General features: G+C 32.9%; 1 protein-coding gene across 1 annotated transcript; it reads right to left on the bottom strand.

Moving 5' to 3' along the window:
• Positions 1 to 250: 250 nt before the first annotated feature.
• LOC133202876 (uncharacterized) lies at positions 251 to 24,207 on the bottom strand. The gene is made up of 5 exons (XM_061338748.1): positions 24,156 to 24,207; positions 19,932 to 20,099; positions 19,284 to 19,429; positions 1,055 to 1,229; positions 251 to 639 (listed from the first exon to the last, which is right to left on the bottom strand). The coding sequence occupies exons 1-5, from the start codon at positions 24,205 to 24,207 to the stop codon at positions 251 to 253; spliced, it is 930 nt and encodes a 309-aa protein (XP_061194732.1).
• Positions 24,208 to 24,337: the final 130 nt, after the last annotated feature.

Below are 24,337 nucleotides of genomic sequence, written 5' to 3'. Positions count from 1 at the left end.
TTATGCTCATAAACATGTTCTACACATATGATATACATAAAAGTTAAATTATATGAAATATTGTATATGAAATTATCGTATTGTAGTCTAAAATTCATAAAATACAAAATTAAGCATATGATAAAACTCATAGCTTGGCAAAGCAGTTAACTAAGTATGAGACATTCACGTGTCCATTTAAACCTTCCTTTTATTCAGAAATTTGCAGGTATTGTTCATTCTTCTAAATGATTCATACTGATTTTTTTTTCTAGCTTGATTTTTTTCTGGTAAACACCATGTCATTTCTATTTAAGGGATGATTGACAAACTGATGATTAGCATGGTAGCCATGATCCAGCAAATATCTCATCACAGAGAGGTCACTACCCGATCCTTCTACAAATTCCACCGTGATCACATTTACGGCATACTTAGATAAAGGTATAGCTTTAAGAAGTTCCATTTCCTGGTCTCTGGCATCTACACTGAGCAGATCAACTGTATTTTTATCCAGTGCATTCAGTATGGATTCCAACCACAGACATGGAATTTTCACGTGTCCTTCAATGGCGTCTTCGAATTTTTTTTTCATGTTTACTTGAATTACTCTAAGATGTAATATTGTAAACATTATAGAGGTAAATGTAAACATGTATACTACAGAATTTATAAAATCAGTAATTAACAGTTTTGTCTTTAAATTGTTGGCTAAAATATAAAAGGAATAAATCTCTTAACGACCCAAGGGTGAGGAGAAAATTTTGGACAAGTATCCAGCTTTCGGTTTATGTCTCAATTTGAAGTTTAGAAAATAAGGTTCAGAGTCAATGAAATATATGGAGATATCGAACAGAATTCAAGCTTAAAAGTCTATTAAACAATGTAAATTTTACAACAGAGCAAACACGGACCTCTAAAACATCAGAGGTGGGATCAGGTGCCATGGAGGAGTGAGCATCCCAATCATAAAACAAATCATAAAACGATTCCTCTGAAATTATTTTCAAATATGAGTTTTAAAAAATCGAAATAAGAAGATATTATTTGATGATGGCAGTTAATGTTCGGTCACATACTCTGACGCATGCTCTTAATGTTAAGGCTTTTCTGTGTTTTTGACGTAGTTGTCTGTAACGTCCAGGATGAGATTCAATAAGAAGACCATCCCATTCCCTCGACCTCTCAGAGAAAAGGGACACAGAACCATCCTCTCCATCCGAACCTATTTCAATGTAGAATCCTCTCTTCTACAAGAGTAAGAAAATATGCTCCATCTCTAGTTCACTAAGGAAGTGTTGAAGAGATGGAACAGTGATTTGAGGCTGGAAGCATAAGGTGAACAAATAAGAATAATAACAATTCTTATCAATATCTTATCAATGAACGATTTTTCATAATAAGATTAATCAAATATATATAAATATACAAAATATTGAGTATATAATTGGTGCTTTTAAACTAGCGTGCTTCATGAAATATGCCTACGTACTATGTACAACAAAAGTAAGATAATGTATCGTGTCAAATCTTTAAGATAAAAAAATGCTATTCATTTGAGAATCAGATGCACGTTTCTGAGAAAGAAGAACAGGGATCCGATTGATTTGTCTTCAAGAAACTTTAGGCAGCAGGTGAACTTCGACAAAATTCATGTCTGCATTCAAGGAAATTTTAAAAACTTACTCTTTGTTGTAATTTGGTCGGAAATACAAGAACAAGTTGCCAAATTTATTCATCTTACTGCATAAGAGGAAGTCAAAATCGAAAACAAATTTTAGTTTTATTAACCTAAAACACAGTTAAACGATACCCAGTTGAAAAAAAAAAACAGTCATTAATTTGCAAATCTGCAGAAAAGCAGTTTTATATTATATGTGAGATATATTTGAGATCGAATCCTGTTCGTTATCTTCACCTTTTGCATATGACGTTATCGTCTCCCGGTATTTAAAGCACAATGTCTGCAAAATGTTTCAGGTTTAGAAATAAATTTGATAACAATAATACATGAATTAATTAGAATATGAATCTTTAATTCTTTAAAATATGAGAGTCATTATGATCTAGTTTTGAGTTTACCAGGCTTTATCACATTTTTGTTATATACCTTTAGAAATTATTTACTATATAAATTCATCCTAAAAAAGTCTAACATTTTCAATGTTTTATTGAGCAGTCTGTCGAAAATCGATGTTTGACCGCAGAGTGAGATATTGGACCTAACGATTAAATATTCGACTGATGTGTCAGATAACTCTCATTTGCAGTTGTTGGTGTTTGACAGAGATGAAATAGGCCAAGTTAAACTGCAGTGCGGGTAAAGGAAAATTACATCATAGAAGCCAGAATAAGTTACATGTTAATAAAATAAAGGGTATAACAAAACATTATAATTATTGACTGTGTTCTCAGGCAGAATGCATTTCGTCGACCCTCAAACCAAACTGTCTGCCTTCAGCCTAATGGTCTCAGGCAAACAGTTTGGTTCGAGGGTCGACAAAATACATTTTGCCCGAGAACACAATCATGAGTCAATAAATTTATAATGTTCACTGCATTATGATGTCTCTCTGCTGAATATCATGTGGACAAGTGGGCATAGTCTGGAGTAAGCTTTAGCTAAGCAACTAAAATGTTACTATATAATTCTTCATTTATTTTATATTTAATTTTTGAGAGAGAGAGAGACCAGTGCGTATTAATGTGTGTTCACCAGCTGATCACTTGACAGAGATGTTAACATTGGCCACTTCTTTCAATTTCTAATGTACATAACACTCATTTTGTATTCATTTAAGCATTTTTTTACACTGTTATTCATATTACATGCAATCAACTGAGAAATTGCATTTACCAGTATAACTGTGTGTATCAGTTGTTGCAAAAATTAAAACAGACTATAACATTTTCTGCACATTGAATCAGTTTTCCCTTTTTCAATACTGTGGTAAAATATTTCACAACACATAGAACATCATCAATTATTTTAGTATAATATTTTAAAAACATTGAAAAGCCCTATATATTTTTATAGCTCAAAAAGATTTTTATTCTTCCACCACGTGGAGGCATGTAAACAAAGGACGATAACTCTAAATGTATCTGATTTAACGTTTCTCACTTCAAGTGTTTGAGGCGATAGAATGCGAGAAATAAAGACTAAATGAATCAATTTTTATGCGGCAAAAGAATGTTAAAGTGATTAAAGATAAATAAAATGAGCTATACTTACGTTAAACGCATAAATCCAAAACCACACATCCAGTTCCTGTCTAAATCTTACAGGAACTGGTGCAGATCTCGTATAGTCTCAAGGCTGGTCTCGTTAGAGGTCAAATCGCGCCCTCGGATGTTATGCTACACTTAACAACGATAAAGAATATCATCCGAACACATTGGTAGTGGTGATCTTGGAGACGACATATCGCGTACAAGTACAGTGTACAAAACAGCAGTGAAAATAAAGATAATGAACTCAAAGTTTAATTCTCTTATCTCAATTATTTTTTTAAATATAATTACCAACCAATATATAAGTTGTTTTTTTTTTACCAGAGTGTATACAAAGCGACTTTTCAAGCGGTACATGAAAGCTTTGACACGTGACCAGGTACATGTAATCGCTTTCAAAGCATGCAAACTCAGAATATCGGGTAGCACAGGTTGATGTCAATCAAATCAGCAGCTATTGTTTTATTTTTGTATGATTGACGGGCGGTATATTATCGATCTTTAGCTAGGTAGATTTTGTGGGCGCTAATGGAAAATTGGGTGTTTAATAAAAGCACACGTACTTGCCATATGCTGGAGTTACAAAACTATAGTTGACAGAGTTTTTCACATAGCATGTTCAGAGCTGGTGTAATCATAAAGATAGCCATTTTCTAATGAAAATATCTGTAAGAGTGTTAAACAATGCGTCTTATTGTTTTCAAAATATATCTCTTTTGAATTCTTTGTCTACAAACCTTAAGTGTCAAGTTAGAATTATCTGCAGAATTAACCACACGCAATGAATCTCCGAAATTAAACACACAATAACACATAATTGAGAAATAACTCGTTTATTAAATACATGTACATGTATGCAGTTTTAAGATTAGGATTCATTTTATACGCCCTTAATAAAATGTTTTGGATTTAAATTAAATCAAATTAAGATAAGATTAAATGATTTAATTGAATGATCCGATATGATTTAAAAAATAATTTTCCGTAAATCATTGTGCTAGCAAAATGAATATTGAACGACAATGTTTTGTGTTTGAGCACTAATAGCTGCTTCCTCGGCCATATGCTATCCAGGGAAAGGTTACATAATAGTAAACAAACACAAAACCCGGGATGCATGTGAAATGCGGTTAAATGCAGTAAAAGACTGATTTATTTTTTGCTAACTTTTAAGAATTTAATATAGTGTATGTTTCAACATTAAACGACGAAAAGATGCTTTGTTTACGAACGCAGGTCGCTGGTTCACACGCAATGGATCTCTTGTGATTTCCGCCACAATAATAATTTAATAAGTATATCACCTACTTGACCAACATAGATAAGATGAGATAATTTGAAAGATCTGATATTATTAAAAAACACAATTATCCGTGCATCGTTGAGTTTGCAAAATAGATTTAGAACGACAATGCCTGTTTAGTCTATGGCCACTGATCACTGGATCTAGGTCACGCGTGATCGGGGGATGGCCGGTTACGTAATAATAAACAAAAACAAATCCCGAGACGTATTGAAAATGTGTGACTCAATAATTTGGAATGAAGCCATAGAACACGTAAAAACTTATTTCAAAGTAATATTAGTATTTATTTTGGATAGGTTTATCAATTATAGCAATTTTATTTCAGTTACGCGCATAAAGATTTCACCTTCAGTAGTCTAAAGAAACTAGTTACCTGTATACGGGTCAAGCTTCTAGCTCATTTATTAAACAAGACTCGAAGAAAATAACAAGTTCATGAGATCAATAATATGTTAAAGAACAACTTTTAAGCGACAGCTATATCGAAATATTTACCGTTTTTGAGTTATAAAACGAAAACTTTCAAGGACCGTAGATCCCTAATTTAAGGGACCAGCCCCTTTTTGTTGGTGCCAAATGAAAGACCTTCAAATTGTGCACAACTTTTATTCAACATGTCTTAACAAAATATTTTTAGTTTAAAGGATACATAGGAAAATATGTGTAAATTTTCGCGCTTTTAGGCGTTCTAATTTTTGACCCCTATCTAGTGCCATTTTGAACGCAGAAATCAAAAAACAAAAATAGATGTGCACAACTTCAGTGCTTCCATTATTCAAATTCAGTAGTATTTCTGCTCCAGCTTTTTTAGTCTCTGAGCCTTTGTCTCGAAACGAACCCCCCTAAATTTTCATTTAAAGAGAAATAATTCCAAAGCGGAAGGGGACTTTTTAATGTATGATAGCATTCTGCTAGAGATTTTTAACGTCTATAAATGCTGAAAATTTGAGCATAATCCGTTGAGAAGTGAGCGAGCTATGAGGTCTCAAAGTTGGCGTCTAGAAAGGAGAAGAAAAAAAAAGAATAATAATCTTAACCATCAGAATCAGTAGAAGGTCTTCCGTTGGAACGGAAGACCTTAATTATCGAAAATTAAAGGAATGACAAAATTATGGAATAGGAATCACATGTTTCGAATTTGATTGACATAATAACGAATAGGAAACTCACGTTTTCGAACGATATATTTTGAAATAGGTATCATATTTCTTCCAATACGAATAATAATTAAACGAATAGAAATGAAATGATAAATTATCGAATAAAAATCACATTTTTTTCGAATAGGAATGAGGCCGTCACGGTAGCTCGGGTTGTGTGTTCGAATCACTTCTGCGACTGACTTAAGTCGATAAAAATAGGTAGCAACTGTTCCTTTGCCAACCATCCCTCACTTTGAAGTGAAAGTTGCGGGTCTCTCGGATCAGACCTTAAAATTAGAGGTCCCGTGTCACGGTAGGCGTTGGCACGATAAAGGACCTTCACTGTTCAATGCCCTGAGTGCCGAGTATAGGTCGAAATCTGAAGCCCTCCACCGGTATATGATGACGTCTCTATAGGAGTGAAAAATTCTCGAACGGAACGTAAAACAACATACAATCAATCAATCGAATAGGAATGATATGTTTTAGAATAAGAATAATAAATCTTTGAATAAGAATAACAAAAAAGTATAATATTGCAATTTTTTACACGCCATAGGCTGTCTGTTTTAACAGACTTGGGATCGCAGATATATTATTTTAATTTAGTGCAAAACATTTCATCTTGAGGTCCCTTGATAAAAAAAATCCCAATTTCTTAATCGTTAAAGAGAACATCAATAGGTTCCAATTTATGTTTTTATTTGATTGTCCTATGATTTTGTAAAATGTAAACACATTATATTTTTGTTCCAGCAAATGAACGGCTCATAATAATATTTCTATTCATAATATTAATAAATCATTCATGTAATTTTCTTCATATTCTCAACTCCTCCAGAACGATTTCAAGAGCCATTTGCAACCAATTTTTTCCCCAAAAAACAAGGGAATGAGAATTTAAGATCCTGTTCATGGAATTGCTGAGCAGCTTTTAAAAACAGATTTTATAATAAACAATTGAGAACATATGCCTGTTTTCTTTTTAAAGTCTGAAGTACCACTTGACCAGACATCTCAGAACCTGGGTAAAAAAAAATATTTAATCTTTTAATCTTTACATGGTTCCGTAACTAGGAAAGAGTCACTATATGGGCCCAAAGTTTGACATAAAAATATAACATGCAATTCAAATCTTAGAGATTTGAACTATAAGGATAATGTTAAATTTACGTTTGCTGCAAGCTTCCTTGTAAAGTGGATATTCAATTAAGTTTTTGATGTTTTAGTATAAAAAAAAATACTTCAAGGGATTGCTTGCATGAAAATTTGATAAATCTGCAAAATCTGGTGTTTAAAAAAATTACGTTATTGTTTTGTTTTGTTTGTTTGTTTTTGAACGTTCGAGTTGTATTCTTAACATTGCTTCAGGGTCATATTTCGAAAAAAAAATTGAATTTACCTAAAAAGCGTAGGCTAGCTTACAATTTTAACTATAATAATGATGTTTTTAGAAAAGAAAATTAAAGTCATTTCCGATTTGTTCCTTACTTAATTTTTGACGCTTATTCCAGGTGACCCTAGCTCTAAGGCCATGATATCGTCAAACATGAATTTTTACCAAATATGGAAGCCATTCCATCAGTTTTGTTTTCATAGTAGAAAATAATCTTCCTTACAAAGTTCAAATATTAATTACATGCAGTTGAACTTCGGTATCTCGAACACTGATACCTATGCATCTCAAATACCATGGATATGACGAAGTGATTTGGATGTCCAATCCTGTTATTCCTTAAGTATTTTACCCTGGATATCTGGAATCCTCGGATATCTCGAAGTATTTTCTTGGCCCCATCGAGTTCGAGATAACAAGGTTTGTAGATTGTTAATCTTCAATTGCCTTTTCATAGAAGAAGCAATCGTTTTATAAGAAAAAATCGCAAATCCAGATTATATTGTAAAACATGTCATAAAAAAGGGTTTTCAGTGAGTGTTTAATGTACTTTTTTTTTTTTAACAAAACAGCCGCTTTGAATCAATTACTAGGATTTTCCCTTCATTGGCATCTTCAGGAAAAGGGGTGATTTTTGTGATTGATAGAGCTAGTGATTCTTGAAAGAGGTCTACAATGTGAAAAGTTACAGGACAACATACAGACGGACGACACAGGTAGAATTTCAACATTATATTCAACATTTATTTTCTGTTTGGTACACAATCTAGCAACAAATGTTTTGAGTTACAGGAAGACATGTTATCAAGTGTAAAATATATGTTTTCTTCGTGAAATATGAAAATAACGAAAAGTAATAAGCTCAAAAGTCCACTGGAACAATACAAATTGGGAGCAGAGCAAACAAAGACCTCTAAAAACATCAGAGGTGGAATCAGATCCCATGGGGAAGTAGGCGTCCCCTATCGACCGGTTACACCCGCCATGTGCTCCTTGTCATGATCGGGCAAACGGAAAAATACGTAGACAATGCTAAATGAAAATAATGGCCTAACAATTAATATGAAAAACGTCAGCCAACATTGCATTAGTATTTCAGTATTCGATTGTTACTGATTACAATGTTATCCTTTCATCCGCTCATGTATATTGATACACCTCTTTTTGCAGCATGACATTTGGGGATCCTATATCTGAATGTTGACCAAAAGACAACAGCTTGTTCATTTTTTTTAAAATTAAATTTTATTCAAATAAGCATAAAAAAAATCTTTAAGTCTACCTCTGCACCTGAAATAACAATAGACCCAACCTATGCTCAAATTTTAATTTTCAAAGTCATTGTAACCTAGACATATCCCTTTTACCATATACACTCTATTGAATTACAATGATCAATGTACTTTATTCAGATTTAGATCATATGTTGAATAACAATTTATTTCCTTTGATATACATGTATTAAAAGAAATTAGAGGTTATAGTATGTACATGTAGGCATAATTTTGTAGAAAGAAAAATATATCAGTATGCTAAATATGAATTTAAATAACACAGTACCATGCATTTGTTAATGTAACTTATCAGCAAGAAGCACGACACCTGTGTCTAAACAAGCTTTATTTAAGTAGAAGTACTTCATTAACAGCACTGCAATCAATATTTGTTAACAATTAAGTATAAATTAGTTTATCAAAAAATAACCTAAATATTCAACACCATGATCTTTTATTCACGTCTATACAGTGTCATAAGTCTGTAAGACCGCCATTGCCAGTCCATAGAAATCGTGACGTCACAGAGACCTTTAGCTCGGTTAGTACCGAAGTCATAAAGGAGGATGCATATAATAATAATTATCTCTTGTTGACATTTACTTACTGGTTTTGGTTTTTGTAAGCTAATTGAATTGTAGCCATTGATATCAATATGAGGACAAAATATAGATCATTAGGTATTTTACTAAAGGGTAAAAGGAATTTACTTGTAAAATTCAAAGTCATTGCAAAGACACATTTAGTTAAATTCGAATCACGCTTCACATGCAGTGAAGACAGACGTAAAAGGAATATGCTCACATGGAATATTCGGGCCACAAAATAGTAAAACATATGAATATGTAGTCACTAGTGACATTTCTTTATTTTTAAACAAAGAGCAACACAACTTAAATTTAAAAAAAAAATCAAATAATTTTAGCTGGCGTAGATTAACGTTTGATATAGGCACGATGATGGAATCACAATTTGGCCACGATTTTTTTTATGTAACGATATTCATGTTTGAACTGATATACATGTAGATATGCTACTCGGATGTTCTCTGTGCCTCATGGGGCTTTCCTTCATCATATTATAATTATTTACCATAAATACTATTAATGTACTTATTAGGGATAATACTGACAAATCACTGTCCGTTGGTTAGATAATAGAGGGACAGATTTCCATTCATACCCTGTCAGTTCACCATCAGTTGGAGGAGTGATAACTATTCCTTCCCCTACACTTTCAATATCAATCGCACGAAAATTCGTGAAAGTCAAAGCCTCCTGATTCCCAAATAATGACTTCCATGTTCCACTTGACATTTTCTCTCCATCTATTATCATCTCCAAACTCTTTGATCCCAAGGTGTTATTAATGAATGAATCTAAAAAAAAAAAGTAAAAAACAAGATGTGTTTGTGAAACACTGATGTCCCCGTATGGCAGCTTATGGCGAAGGTTAAAGTTTCTCAAATGCAAGTCAAAATCCAGGCCAAAAGATAAAAAATGTTGGTACCAAAGAAAGGTCTTGTCTCGAGGAATATACTTGTGAAATTTGAAAGACCTAGCTGCAACTGTTCATAAGTTATGGCGAAGGTTAAAGTTTTTTTTAAAAGTAAGTAAAACGTCAAGGTCGAGGTCAAAGTTTTTGGTATCCGAAGGAAGGTTTTGTCACAAGGATTACATATGTGAAGTTTGAAACCCCAAGCACCAACTAATGGCCAAGGTTAAAGTTTTTCAAAAGTAGGTCAAACTCCAAGGTCAAGGTCAAAAGGTCAAAGTTGTTGGTATCAAAAGAAGGCCTTGTCACAAAGAATACACATGTGAAGTTTGAAACCCCAAGCACCAACTGTTCAGAAGTTATGGCCAAGGTTAAAGTCATAAAATTTTGTAAAAGTGGGTCAAACTCCAAGGTCAAAAGGTCAAATATGATGGTACCCAAAGAAAGGTCTTGTCACACGGAATACACATGTGAAATATGAAAGTAATAGCTCAAACTTATCAAAAGTTATGGGCATGGTTAAAGTTGACTACAGACAAACAGACAAACGGATAAACAGACAAACAGACAGACAGGACAAAAACAATATACCCCAGGATCTTTCGATCCAGGGGCATAAAAATCTCAGCGTAGGTTGAAAAAAAGCAATCGTTTAATGATTGCTGATGTAATTCAATTATTTTAGATTTTGGGAATTTTACATTTTGTCAATGAAGCCCATTAGCATGTTATTGATTTTAGTTCGTGAAAGAATCTTACAAATACATACACCTACCATAGGATACAAAGCAACTCGGCAAAAATCCTGATATACAAGGGTTGTCGACAAAGTTCGTGAACTAATGCTGTAATTTTCCTAATAATGACCGCAATGGCAAACGTGTAAGAGAGACCGTGATTTAATGAAAATATGACAATTAAAACAATACACACTATTTTACTAATTTTAAAGGTATAAATACTTTATATATACAAGCTGCACGGCCCAGTTTGACGTAAAGCTAATTTCATGGTAACGTCAAGAATGTGAATTTTGAATATTTATTACATGTTCATAGACACAGGCTACATTTTTTATGCCACACTGCCAAATGTATGATATATTATTTATGTATAGTACATAATTGATTGAATTTTTAAAATTCAAATCAATACACGATAATTTGTAGAGCACGGGCTGCACAACCCAGTCCGACGTAGATTTATAACGTCATGAATAGGGATACAAGTATCCTATTTTCATCAAATAACCGTGCATTCCACTTCTTGTAGTGTCTCCAAAATTGTACACACCGTTGAAAAATCGTATATACTACTTTCAAATCAATGAACTAAATATAATCCAATATTTTCAAGTTGTTTGAATAAATATTCTCTCTTTGACACCGTTTCGACCATATTAAAACATAAATTTTTGATTGGAAGATGTTCCTTTCAGATGGCCGACGGGGCTTCTTCTTTTTATTTTAGAAAGATATTTCTTGCAGTTTTTCTTAATATTTTCACTATCTGTATAGTAAGCGATACTTAAGATATCAGAAAATGACGACATCTCTTTTATTTGTGTTACATTTAATTTTCATTAAGCTTTGACTTGTTTTATAAAGAAAATAATCATTTAAATCAGAAAACTTTATGGCATTTCAACTCTGGGCCGTGCGCACTATCTGAAACCCTTAAAGACCGCGAATTTTACAAAATTATTATGTTCGAACAATCAAAACCAAATTAGCTTTTCATAACAAATGTTAATTTGGCATATATAGGACCATTCATTTTGACAAAAACGTCACTATCCACGAAGTTTATGGACAACCCTCGTTAATGTATATAAGGCTTTTAAATGTACTGTATATTAAATATAGAAATATGGCTCACCAAAGTAGGGACAATTTGTATATGTGGATATTCAATCTTAAAAAAGTCAATATAACAACCAAATAAGAATGAAAAAATTAAAAGCAAAATTAAATAAAAACCAACCCCAACCCCCAACCCCAAACCCCCCTTCACAAAAAAAAAAAACCGAAACGAACAAAAACAAAACAGAAACAACAAAAAACGAAAAACCAAAAAGGGGCATTTTAATTTTTTTTTTTAATTTTATTTTTTTATTTTTATTATTATTATTATTATTTTTTTTTTTGAAAAAGGAAAGAAATACGTATATAAACATAAGAAATACTTCATGTATATAATATCTTACTAGAACAAGCCAATCTCAAAAAAGAAGTTTGTATCACATTCCTATTCAGAAAAACCCAGTATCTTTTTTTTAAAGATTGTCCACATGAATTTACTTACAGGCTAAGCTGCTCACAAAAAGATTCTCTTCTGTCGAGTCAATTTTTATAAGCGTTTCGTTCCTGTCGTTACATGTTTGAAACGCTGTATTTTTTCTGAATGTGTGTCCAGCATATCGGAAACAGTACTGGAACATTCTCGTGTAGAGGTATTCTCGTTTGCAGGGACCTGTGCGGTTATAATTATAAAAGAGAATTGATAAGTAATTCTTGTTTTTCACTATTTCATATTAAAAAAAATCACCTAACGAGTTCATTATAACTTATAATTATAGTCTATCACAAAAATATTTTTATTCAAGTATCAAGTCGAGTGATCAGTAATATTTAATGCCATTGAAAATATCGATATTTTTCAAAAATAATAGGGGTGTGTTGAAAATACTACGTTTTTTCAAACAACGCATTTTAAGTTTTATAATACTAATAACTGTTAACCATTTTATCAGCAAATGTTGCAAATATTTTCATAAAACAATATTCACATAATGTGCCTTAAATGTCGTTCCCTCTGAGACATGATGTCTTTCTGATAACACAGTAGCAGAGCAAACAACATCAGAGTTGGGATTGGGTGCCATGGAGGAGTAAGCAACCCTTGTCGACCGGCCACACATGCCGTGTGCTCCTTATCATGATCAGGCAAAGGGGAAAATTCGTAGATAATTTAGTGTGAAAATAATGACCTAAGAATTTGTACGAAAACATCAGTCAACATTCGACTTAACGATAGATTGTATTTGCTAACAAGGTCATTATATCGACCATAGAATTTACGAAATGTTGACTTTAAAGGAGACTTTTGATATCATTGTATCATCGACTTATTTTTAAGTAACCTCATCTTTTCCATACAACAGGCATATCACTGACTGACGTTTAGAAATTACCATATTAGGATTAAATGATTATATTTTATTATTTAATTTATGACATTGCTACATTTTCCATCTATCAATTTTTCAAAGCATTATATAAGTTGATAAAAAAGATCGAATCCAATAACCTTTCATTTATCATAAATATTAATATAGTTTAAACTGGTTAACTAATTAACTTAATTTAAATAAATACATCTTACTTTAGATCACTCTGTACTATTGTAATAGATATATCTACAATGAATTTATTTTTAATAATATCAATATTTTCCGACTGATAGGTTAAAATAAATAGGAGGATATGGCTTTTCAGTGAGTGTAATTTACAGCCTTCAAATTTTCAAGCAAAATAAATAAATAAATAAAAAGATAGGAACACTAACAGTTTTGTTTAAATTGAAAATATTATACAAATATATTCCTTTTTTGAAACAAATTGCACTTTGGGATTACAAAAATATGGAAGAGTTAAAGCATTTTGATTGAACATTTATCCAAGACTGAATACTAGTACTTGCCCATTTCAGAGTATGTTCTCCAACCTGCTGAGGAATTTCCGATGACGTCAAGTAAAAAGTGTGTCCAGTACAAACGACAGAGCATTAGCTGCTCGTGAATTTGGAACGAGGCACATCTTACAGAAAATAAGCATAATAATGCGCAGTCTGATATTTTTCTCATTTCTGTTTGTTGCAAGCAAGCATATTGAAACATTACATCATTTAAGTCATCGCGGAGGAAGAAAGAAGTCGAAATTGAAATTCCCATACTCAGGAAAAAAGAGTTCAGAAAAAATAGGAAAATAAGTTCCAACTTTAGTGAGAACATTTTATTTGTTGCTGTTTTGAACATCCAGATTGCATTATATGATGTTATAGATCGCGTTGTATTGATTTATGGAAGATTTATATTTGTGTATATTGTATGTAATTTTATAATCGATTTCTCGTTGTGAACTTTTCTTGTTTGCTTTCAGCTTTTAAATCACACAATGTTTCGATAAATTTCCATTAACATCCATTTAATCCTATTGTCCTTTTATGTTCATATTGTCAGATAAATCTGTTTTCTCATATGATTTCCTCAAAATTCACTTTGAGATACGTTATTTTCATTATGGTATCAAGGGAACTTAAAGATTAGATGGCCAATTTACATCCAAAAATACATTCAATGGAAATAACATACGTTCAGCAATTTAATGATGCTGTTGCATTTACATGTGACTGATCAAATCCATAAGGGTATTCGTGGTGGAAAAATTAAGCGTGAAAATAAGGTAAATTACGTTTGTACTTAATGAAGGAAAACATTTTAGATATAATTTCCTACCTTTTTATCTTTCACTCTATCGAACGATTCTTACATCATCATATCTTGCTTATTATCAAGTCAAATTAAATCGAGAGAGATACTGAAAAACTTCTATTCTGTTTATAATTATTCACCCAATCAAGGGCACTAAGGGGGCATTTACAATCATATCCGTATGATCGTATTTAAAAATCATAATATTATAAATTCAACAGTAATCAAAACCATTGAAACAATACAAAATTAGGAGCAAAGCAAACATCATAGGTGGAATCAGGTGCCCTTGAGGAGTAAGCATCCCCTGTCGACCGGTTACACACGCCGTGTACCCCTTGTCATGATCGGGCAAACGGTAAATACTGGAAAATCCGTAGACAATTCAACGTATGAAATCTGAAGATTTAAATTTACATTATTTTAATTTTAATTTGCGAAAGAGTAATACCTCATTTTAAACATCAAACCCAGTCATTAAGATCAGAAATGTGTTTTTCAATTGTGTTCCTTTATTATCTTTTATTATATAACTTGTTTATATATTCCTATGAAGAAGAATTTATTTAAAAACTTCTACGTGAATAGAAAAGACTTGTTGTGGCATTCAACTCGACATTCAGTTATACTGACGACGTTTTATCAATTAACAATAGTTACGTCCATTCATGTTGTTTGTTTTTAACTGATATGGAGACGCCAACACTTGCCGGTGGAGGGCTGCAAATTTCGCTTATACTCGGTACTCAGGGCCATTGAGCAGTGAAGGATCTTTTTCGTGTTGGCACCTACTGCGACACTTGCCTTGGTTTATCTGGTCTCCACATACCGCAGTGGGATTCGAACCTGCGACGTAAGGATCAACTCCTTACACCGCGATTCTAGAGCAAATGTTCTAACCACCGCTCTACGCGGGCGACTACTTCTATTCATATGCCGACTAGATATATCCCGGTGAACTTGAATTAATAGACACCACAGAATCTGTCATTTGACTCATTTCTGTTTCATATTGGGGTGTTTTACCGACTATAGATGATAAGGGCCAACTTACAACTAAATTGAATGACAAACGAATTGAATGACTTCAGCTTTTCCGTCAACTTTCCTTATTCATGTAGTAATATTCCACTGTCACCTTCAAATAGTTTTTTTTTCCGAACATATTACATACTCAAGAGCATGTTCGGGGTACAATCAATTTTTAAACCTAGGCAGGCTTCTGACAGAAAAGTTGATGTTACAGTGATTTTAACAACCTTGTTTACGTTTAAAGTCAGCATTTCGTAAATACCTTGGCCGTTATAATGACATCGTTAGCAAATATAACCTATAAGTAGGTCGTATTTTGGCTGATGTGTTTCAAAACAACTCATTACATTCACTTACTCATTGTAAGATCTTTGTTTTTATCCTTAATTTGACTAGGAATATTCCGTCTAAATGATCAATACATGAGGCTCATGGCGGGTGTGACCGGTCGACAGGAGAAACGTGCTCCTCTTAGGCACATATGATCCCACTTCTGTAATTTCCGGGGGTCCGTGTTTTATACCCTGTTCACAGATTTGTATTGTTTGTAGTTTCTTTTTAAGATCGATCACTGTTATCTTCACGTTTTTCATTTATTTAAATATAGTTAATATTTACAATCTCATCTCATAAATTCCAATTTAAAGACATACAATTTTAAGAAATTGTTTGAAGAATGCATCTCAATTAGGGCAATACGTTTTTAATTGGCTGCATCCAATAAATAAATTCCCTTCCACGAGAGTAACAGAATATTATTCTCTGAACTACATTGTTTTCAAAGCCATGAAAATGAAAATTACTATTTTATCTGAGTACACTACAACGCGTTTCAAAAGATTACTCAGTAAATACATGGCTACATTTTTAAGGAAAAAAGGCAAAAATTCATTTTCTTATTTCTGAAGAGAAAATACAGCTTTATTTCAAAATGGAAAATGATGACTTGAAAAATAGTGCAATGCTAAATAAGAATAATTTTGGTTTAACTTGTTCGTGCCATTGCTTTCGTTATAAGACTTAAATCTGGATTAATTAAAGAGGTGAAGATAACGAACAGTGATCGATCTCAAAAAAAAAACAAAAACAAAAACAAATCTGTGAACAAGGCATGAAACACGGACACCCGGAAATTACAGAGGTGTTCAGGTGCATAGGAGGAGTAAGCACCTCCTGTCGACCGGTCACACCTGTCGTGAGTCTTATGTATTGTTCTGGAAGACGAAATATTCCGTAGTCAAAATTAGTATAAAACAAAATCCTCACAATTGGTATGAAAAATATAAAAGTACGACCTAATGATAGATTATATTTGTTAACAAGGTCATTATAATTACATAGAATTTACGAAATATTGATTTTAAACGAGGTTGTAATCCCTGTAACATCAATTTAGCTGTCAGTAGCATGTCTTGGTTTAAAGATTGATCGTACTCGGAGCATGCTCTGGGTATCGAATAAGTTGGGAGACTTAAACACCATATGCAGGTGATAGCGGAATAGTACTATATAAATAGATAAATAGGTAAACTAATATCTGATGAAACATCACGCTTCCTGTTGTAATCTTTAAAAGAAATTTCTTATTTAGATTGTATTTTATTTAGGATGGCAAACATTTCTTTCTATTCAATCCTTGTTCAAAGCGAATTTTACATCTATTAAATGTTTAAGTAGAATTTCGTTGCAGCTTGGCTCCTTTGCGATTGACATTCATGCTATCTGTTATCCTGTGTAAATAGTGCTTCTGATGGATTTCTCAAATTTGTGTTGCGCTTTTGATAGGGATATGTATTTGTGTTGTTTTAACCTGTTGCTATCCTGTTATTTAATCCTACAAGAATATGCAATATTTATTACATTTTTAACATTGAAATCCTGTAATTTATTGAATGAAAGTGATATTTGTCACTGTATCAAAGTTCCTCCAAAAATTTTGAAATCCATGTTTAAAATACTTTCAATCTCATAATCTCTAAGCTATAGCGTCCCAACCGCTCAACTATGATGTCACAGCCTATGTCACCGTGTTTCGAAAAGACAGAGGCAAAGGAAAATCAAAGAACAAGTAATAGACAGAAAATTCAATGTTTTTAAGTTTGAAATGGAATATTTTCACTCGTGAGACGGATTTTTTTTTTTTGTATTTTCACTTATGCTTCGCAATTGTGAAATTTTAAAACAATCCTGTCCCACTCGTGAAATAAATTCCATATCCAACTACAAAACATTGAACATCCTCTATGTATTCTGCGTAAAAGATATTGTAAGCTCCCCACGGATGGCCATCCTGGAATGGGGTCTATACAATGTACTCATACTGCATTTTTCAAGGTCACTCTTTAATTCTTGTTTCATGTTTCTCAGTAAGGACAAGGCTTGGTATCAGTTCAAGTATTGGTTTATTGATCTTTCAACAGAAAATGACAGTATGGTGAGCAAACATCTATATTGGATATATATATATAGATATTAAGTGATATTTGTTTTGGTCGGTGGCGTCAACCGTATTTTCAAGGTAGAAAAAGGTAGAAAAGTTGATTTGGAATTTAAAGCTCAAAAATCTAATATCAGGTGTCTAATATGTTGGGAGATAATTGGCAGCTTTTTCCTCACCTAGAATTAAGTACTTGGATACTGCTGCTGCAACTTATTTATAAGTTTCTGAAGTTGTCATGTGACACAAAAAGACTGAAAAAGCTGTATGGTGAAGATCGACCAAGCACAGCATTGCCAGGCGTCGTAAAAACAGAGATCTGTCAAACAGTGTCAAACAACGTCAAACAAGGCTGTCGTACAATGTGGATTATAGCTACACAACGGAATTAACATCTACAATTAAAATAATAAATAATATGATGCGGATCTGGAGGATTTTTTCATTAACTGTAAGAAAGCATTTCACGTGAATTAAAACATGTATTTTATGATAGAAAACAGCAATCGTACAGCACACGATATTCCAATAGCCCACCGGTCACGGTACCCTAGTGGTAGGGCGCTCTCTTCGTGATCGGGAGGCCCGGGTTCGATTCTCGTTCGCCGCGCCGCGTCAAACCTAATCATAGGTAGTGACTCGCCCGGCAATAGAAGTGAAAGTCACGGGTCTTTCGGATGAGACCTTAAAAACCGAAGTCCCGTGTCACGGTGGGCGTTGGCATGATAAAGAACCTTCACTGTTCAATGGCCCTAAGGGCCGAGTATAGGTCTAAATTTGAAGCCCTTAACCGACATGCGGTGACGTCTCTATATGAGTGAAAAATTCTCGAATGGGACGTTAAACAACATACAATCAATCAATCAAATAGCCCTGGCATAATAAAAATGTGTAACTACCAATTTATCCAGTTTAATGTAAAACCCTCGATAAATCTAAGTAAAACATGTTCAAACATTAAATTGAGGATATTCACTATCAATTATAACATCACATTGCATAAAAATACAACTAGTTCAAACTACCATGACTCCAGCATTCGTGTGCAATTATGGCAATGTTAGCACTTACTTGATTCAAATATAATTAAGCAAAATACAGTAACATAGAAACAATTTAAAGGTATGTACTTCAATTCATAGAATGTAGGGTTTCCTGTATAAATGCAAGCAACAAATAGGTCGAATGTGGTATAAATAGACAATACCGCGTCCAGTAAGTATTCAAAGGAATTACGTGTAGCAGTGTAATTTATGCATAGTAAAGTCCACCCCGATAATAAATCCAATAAATATTAACACTTATAAATGATATAAAAAATAAACTAATTAATTAAATTCTACCCCATGGCCATTACAATATAAATAAAAATAGATTAATTTAAGGATAGTATCGACAAAAAACTGTTCGATAATTTGAATTTAAAGAAACAGACTTCCACTCGTATTCTTGAAGTTCGCCATTACTGTTTGGCATAATGACTATTCTTTCTCCTACTGTCGCTACATCACCGGCATAAAAGTTCGTGAAAACCAATGCCTCCTGATTCCCAAATAAAGAGGTCCATTGTCCGGATGTCATCTTTTCACCATCTAGTATCAGCTCAAAGCTTTTTGATCCCAGGCTATTGTTGACGAAAGAATCTAAATAATCATTTTTTAAAAATGGTTGAATAGATTTTCTTAAAATTCTCTTTTCTTTCAAATAATTTCTAAAGTTTTCTTGAAAAACAAAACGATAAAAAGCCTGTCTATTTGCTATAAGTTAAATGAGATATTGCGTGCAAGATCAATATATGTGAGAGAATACATTGTAAGGGTAAGTAATTTTGTGAAAATTCTGACACAACATAATCAGTAAAGCACTAGCAGAAGCTCAGAGAGACCTTTAAAATTTAGATAGTTTTGGATGTTGATTTTACAAAATTTCAAAAGTAGGGTAAAAACTATGTATAGAATGTTTTCCTATTTTCACACCAAAAATAGAAGATTTCGCTGAACAGATCGCAAAGTTTTCAAAACGGCAAAATTATCTTCATTTTATTATTATTATTATTATTATTATTATTATTATTTTAATTGTGAAACGATATTTATAAGCAACACTGAGAGATTCCATCATTCTTAAGAAGAGTATTTTACTCACAAGCTAGACTGCTCACAAACAGGTTTTCTTCTGTTGAGTCCACTTTTATAAGCGTGTCATTTCTTTCATTACAGATCTGGACGGAAGTTGATTTTCGGAAATTACTTCCAGCATATCGGAAACAGTAATGGAAATGTCTGGTGTAGAAATATCCTAGCTGACAAGGACCTGTTAATTTAAATTTATTAGAAAAATTTTCGCTTTAAACTAAAAGGAAAAAAAATTGTGTGAATTGAGCGGTAATCTTTTATAGAAAGAAATGATGATCAATATGAATTCATTGGTTGCACAACAAGTACAATATTAATTGAAGTACACATATACGAGGTTCATTCAAAAATTACGTAGACAATGTTCTTCATATTATTTTACATGATTTAAGATATGTAAAAACATTTATTTTGAGAAGTTTCTTTTAATTGATTACATGTAACTGGAAGTCATATTACTCAATTTTGAATCAACATGTTTTGTCACCACGAAGCACGCTTAACAACATTGTTACCTCAAAAACATTGTCCAGTAAGTTTCTCAAAATTACTAGGCAAATGCCTCACTAAAATTTTAGGGTTTTCTGAAAAGTGAAAAAGTTTTACTTTGAACTTTAATTAATTATGTTTTTCTTTGTACTAAATAAATACTTTCAACTAAACTGTAAATCCATCATCTCACCAGGTGCTTCATTATAATTAAGAACGCATGTAAAAATAATTCAAAACATGAAAACTTTCAAAGATTGAGTCTTTAATTTGCTAAGTTCCAGGTTTCAGGACCCCCCCCCCCCCGAGAACCCTCATCAGGACCCTACCTTGGACCCGCTTGGGATTTGACTGGCCCTGTGATCCCTTGCCTCACTAAAAATTTGGGCCTAGTTACGGCCTTGAAATAGGTTGAATATATGAATGTGATACTTTATGAAGAATTTAGCATAATAGAAGACTTCTTTGTAACTATGACGACATTAATTTGTTACATTTCTAAGTTTTAAACTGCAAAAGGTTCAAAATGACCCATTTGCGGGGTTATTTTCCTTAAGAAAAATAGTGTCCTCAGCCGTCGCCTACTTCAATTTTCGGATGTGTGTAAAATTGTGGGCGATGCATGTGGCCTATATTGTCTGAAAGGAAATTCCATGAATATTTGAGGTCTTCTGCAACTTTTTAATAAAATACGGGAAAATACACAAGTTCAGGATGTCACAGTTGGCATTTAGGAGGTCATGTGAGAAAATCAATTTGTATGATCTTATTGCATTGAGATTGAACAAGTCAGAAAGTATTAGCTTTTATTTCTCACAACATTTTCATATTTAAAAAAAAACGGGCCAGATTTCTGTTGAAACCGCACCTTCTTCTTTGAATTAACTTGGAACAATTTGGTATTCTGACATCATATCCCTCGCAAAAATTTTTTTTTTCTAAGCAAGTTACAATTAATTTTTCTTTTTTAAATTGATTAATGTTAAAATTGTCAAAACTGTGTTTTCTTTGATAACGGTAAAATTTAAGTCATATATTATGTTTTGATCAGGTTTTCCTACCACATTCAACAAACAAAACGTGCGTAATGTGAGAACAATGAATAGACAATATAATTGGACTCCCAGTCTTCGATTACAACGTACTTCAATAATAACGTAGGAATTTTAACAGTCCCATGAGATGCCTTATAAACGAAGTTATTTTATTGCAATTTCAGGATTCTACAGGGCTCTCCGATTTATTTTTTATAAAGCATTCGTGGTAGCCTATAGTGGTTGGATTCGCTTCAAGAACAGAAATTTTGGGTTCGATTTTTGTTTCGCGTCAAACCTTAAACGTTTTACTAGATAGTGAATCTTCCTTCGCCTAGCGCCTGGCAAAAGAAGTGAAAATCATTGGTGGGGTTTCCGGATGACCTCAAAAAAGAAGATCCTTGTGACAGTTGGGATTTGCAAGATAAAGAACCATAACTGTAGCAATCAGAAGCGCCGTGTACAGATAAATTATTCTGGCACTTCATCTTAAGCAGGTGAAGTACCTTTGTAAATTATTTTCTACTGGTACGTTAAACAACAATCAAGCAATCCGTAAACTGCACTAATATATTTTCAGCCAATATATATATATATATATATATATATATATATATATATATATATATATATATATATATATATATATATATATATATATATATATATATATATATATAAAGAGATATAAAGAAGGAAAAAATAAAATGCTTGCCAGTTTCTGAGAATGTCTTCCAGCCAGTAGAGGGAATACCAATGACATCAAGTAAGAAGTGTGTCCAGTAGAAACGACAGAGCATAAGTTGTTCGTGAATCTGGAACGATGCACATCTCACCAAACTTAAACATAAATTCGCACATTCTGATACCGTTTGTATTGGAGTTTGCAGCAAGAAAGCATGTTGGAATTTTACATCATTTAAATCGTCACGAAATCTGAAATATGATGAAATTCCGAATCCAGAACTTAAAATAAACCAGTTCAGAATAAAGAATGTTAAAGTTGATTTCTTCAAGAACATTTTACTGATTCCATCTGATGTTATATCGGTCGCTTTCGTTTCGTCTGTTGTCTTGTATTGATTTGAAGAAATGAAGACGTGCCTAAACCTTCTTCTTACTTCTAATTAAAATATCCTACTAAAGATACATAATATATAAAGAATTGTTTCCCCATGAAAAACTTTAGAAAGTGCTGATGGATTTTTAAATAATTTTTATTTTATTAGGAAAATATCATCAAAGTTCAAGAATCATCTCTAATATCGAGTATGCTTTGTAAAAAAAATCGAAATCTGGTCAGAATGAAGTAAAGAAATCAATTCTTTGGGATTTTCAAAGCCTTTGATACACGAATATTAATCATAAATTCTACACAAATAGAATGTTTCTGTATGTGACAGAATCAATATATCAACCTTTTTTAGTCTTTAGTTTCTTTGTCATGAGAGAATCACAAAAAATAACACATTCCCAGATCGGTTCAAGAATTTGTAAGTAAAATACGAATAACTATTTTCCAACGTATACGCAAAAATATATTTTAATGAAATACATATATTGAAAGTAGACATATTTTTACACGCACATGTAACAGAGACATTTATGTGCCTCTTCTGGGGATTAAACGCGGGGCCTCTGACTTGCCAGTCCAGTGCTCTACTTATTGAGTTAAAGGCTTAACCCACTAGCCCAATCTGGTAGGAAGCCGTGTATCTGACACTACCACATTGTCCCCCTCCAGAGAATGAGATGTCCTCATCTCTTTTGCCGATGCCCGTGGGGCGAAGTTCTGGGGGCAATTAATCACTTTCACTCGCCAGAGAACACCCGGGTCCCAACGTGGGCGCCAAATGTAACAGAGACATTTATGTGCCTCTGCTGGGGATTGAACCCGGGGCCTTTGGGTTCCAGTCCAGTGCTCTACCGATTGAACTAAAGGGTTAACCCACTAGCCCAAGCTAGTAGGAAGCCGTGTATCTGATACTACCACACACACACACACACACACACACACACACACACACCCTCACACACACACACACACACACACACATGTTGTATCCAACCTATTAAGGAACCAAAATATGGACTACCAGACGAGTATTTGTTCCAACCCATAAAATTATATGCATAAAACATGCACATGTCTTAAGTCATTTTCTTAAAAATTACATCACGCTTTCGATTTTCTTTTAGGCTTCATAATTTCTAAGGGGCTTTGTGCTTTGTTCACAAATTTATATTATTTGTAGTTTTTTTTTAGATCGATCACCGTTCGTTATCTTCATCTATTTCACAAGAAACTAAATTCAAGTTGGAAGTAAGAAAGTGATTGAACATAAAATTTAGCATTTTTTAATCTTTAAGGACGATGAATATATCAATATTTAAAGGTTTTAGGTAGGTGATATTAATTTTGTACAACCTCTCCGTTTTTAAAAGTCATTCTTAAAATATGTTATGAAAATCTACTTCCTGATAATTTATCAAATCCCTTACCAAGACTGGCAAGAGATGATTATGATCATATTTCACAACGGATATTAAACTTTTTCAAATAAACGATACAGAAATAGAGAAACCTTGGTATAAAGATTTTAATATGAAAGATTAAGTGTAGGTTCTCCCATTACCGCCATATGTTTCATTCCTCCCGTGCAGTGGTTCTTTTTTCGGTTCTCTAGCATGTTAAAAAACACCTAGTAAACCTAAGGTGATTCCAATTGACCGCTTTTTCGGGGTCTTCATCTCCTCGTACATGCCTATGATGGCACAAATTGCAGGTACAGTGTATAATTGTTAATATCTACCATCATGTTTTTTTTTTATTCTTTGAACTTTTGACTTGTATCTTTCATTCAACAGATCATCAAGGTATATTGACAAGGAC

Source organism: Saccostrea echinata, unplaced genomic scaffold (genome assembly GCF_033153115.1).
Source record: "Saccostrea echinata isolate AGI-Se365-2 ecotype Australia unplaced genomic scaffold, CSIRO_AGI_Sech_v1 ptg000047l, whole genome shotgun sequence".
In the NCBI taxonomy this organism is placed as follows: Eukaryota; Metazoa; Mollusca; class Bivalvia; order Ostreida; family Ostreidae; genus Saccostrea; species Saccostrea echinata.
The sequence above is the reverse complement of the archived record's forward strand: the minus strand, read 5'-3'. Positions and strand labels throughout refer to the sequence as shown.

Coding starts and splice junctions, on each gene's coding strand:
- LOC133202876 (XM_061338748.1), bottom strand. CDS start 24,207: ATGTACGAGGAGATGAAGACCCCGAAAAAGCGGTCAATTGGAATCACC. Junction 19,430..19,931: donor GTTTGTGAGCAGTCTAGCTT/GTGAGTAAAATA, acceptor ATGATTATTTAG/ATTCTTTCGTCAACAATAGC. Junction 640..1,054: donor AAGAGCATGCGTCAGAGTAT/GTGACCGAACAT, acceptor TAAATTCTGTAG/TATACATGTTTACATTTACC.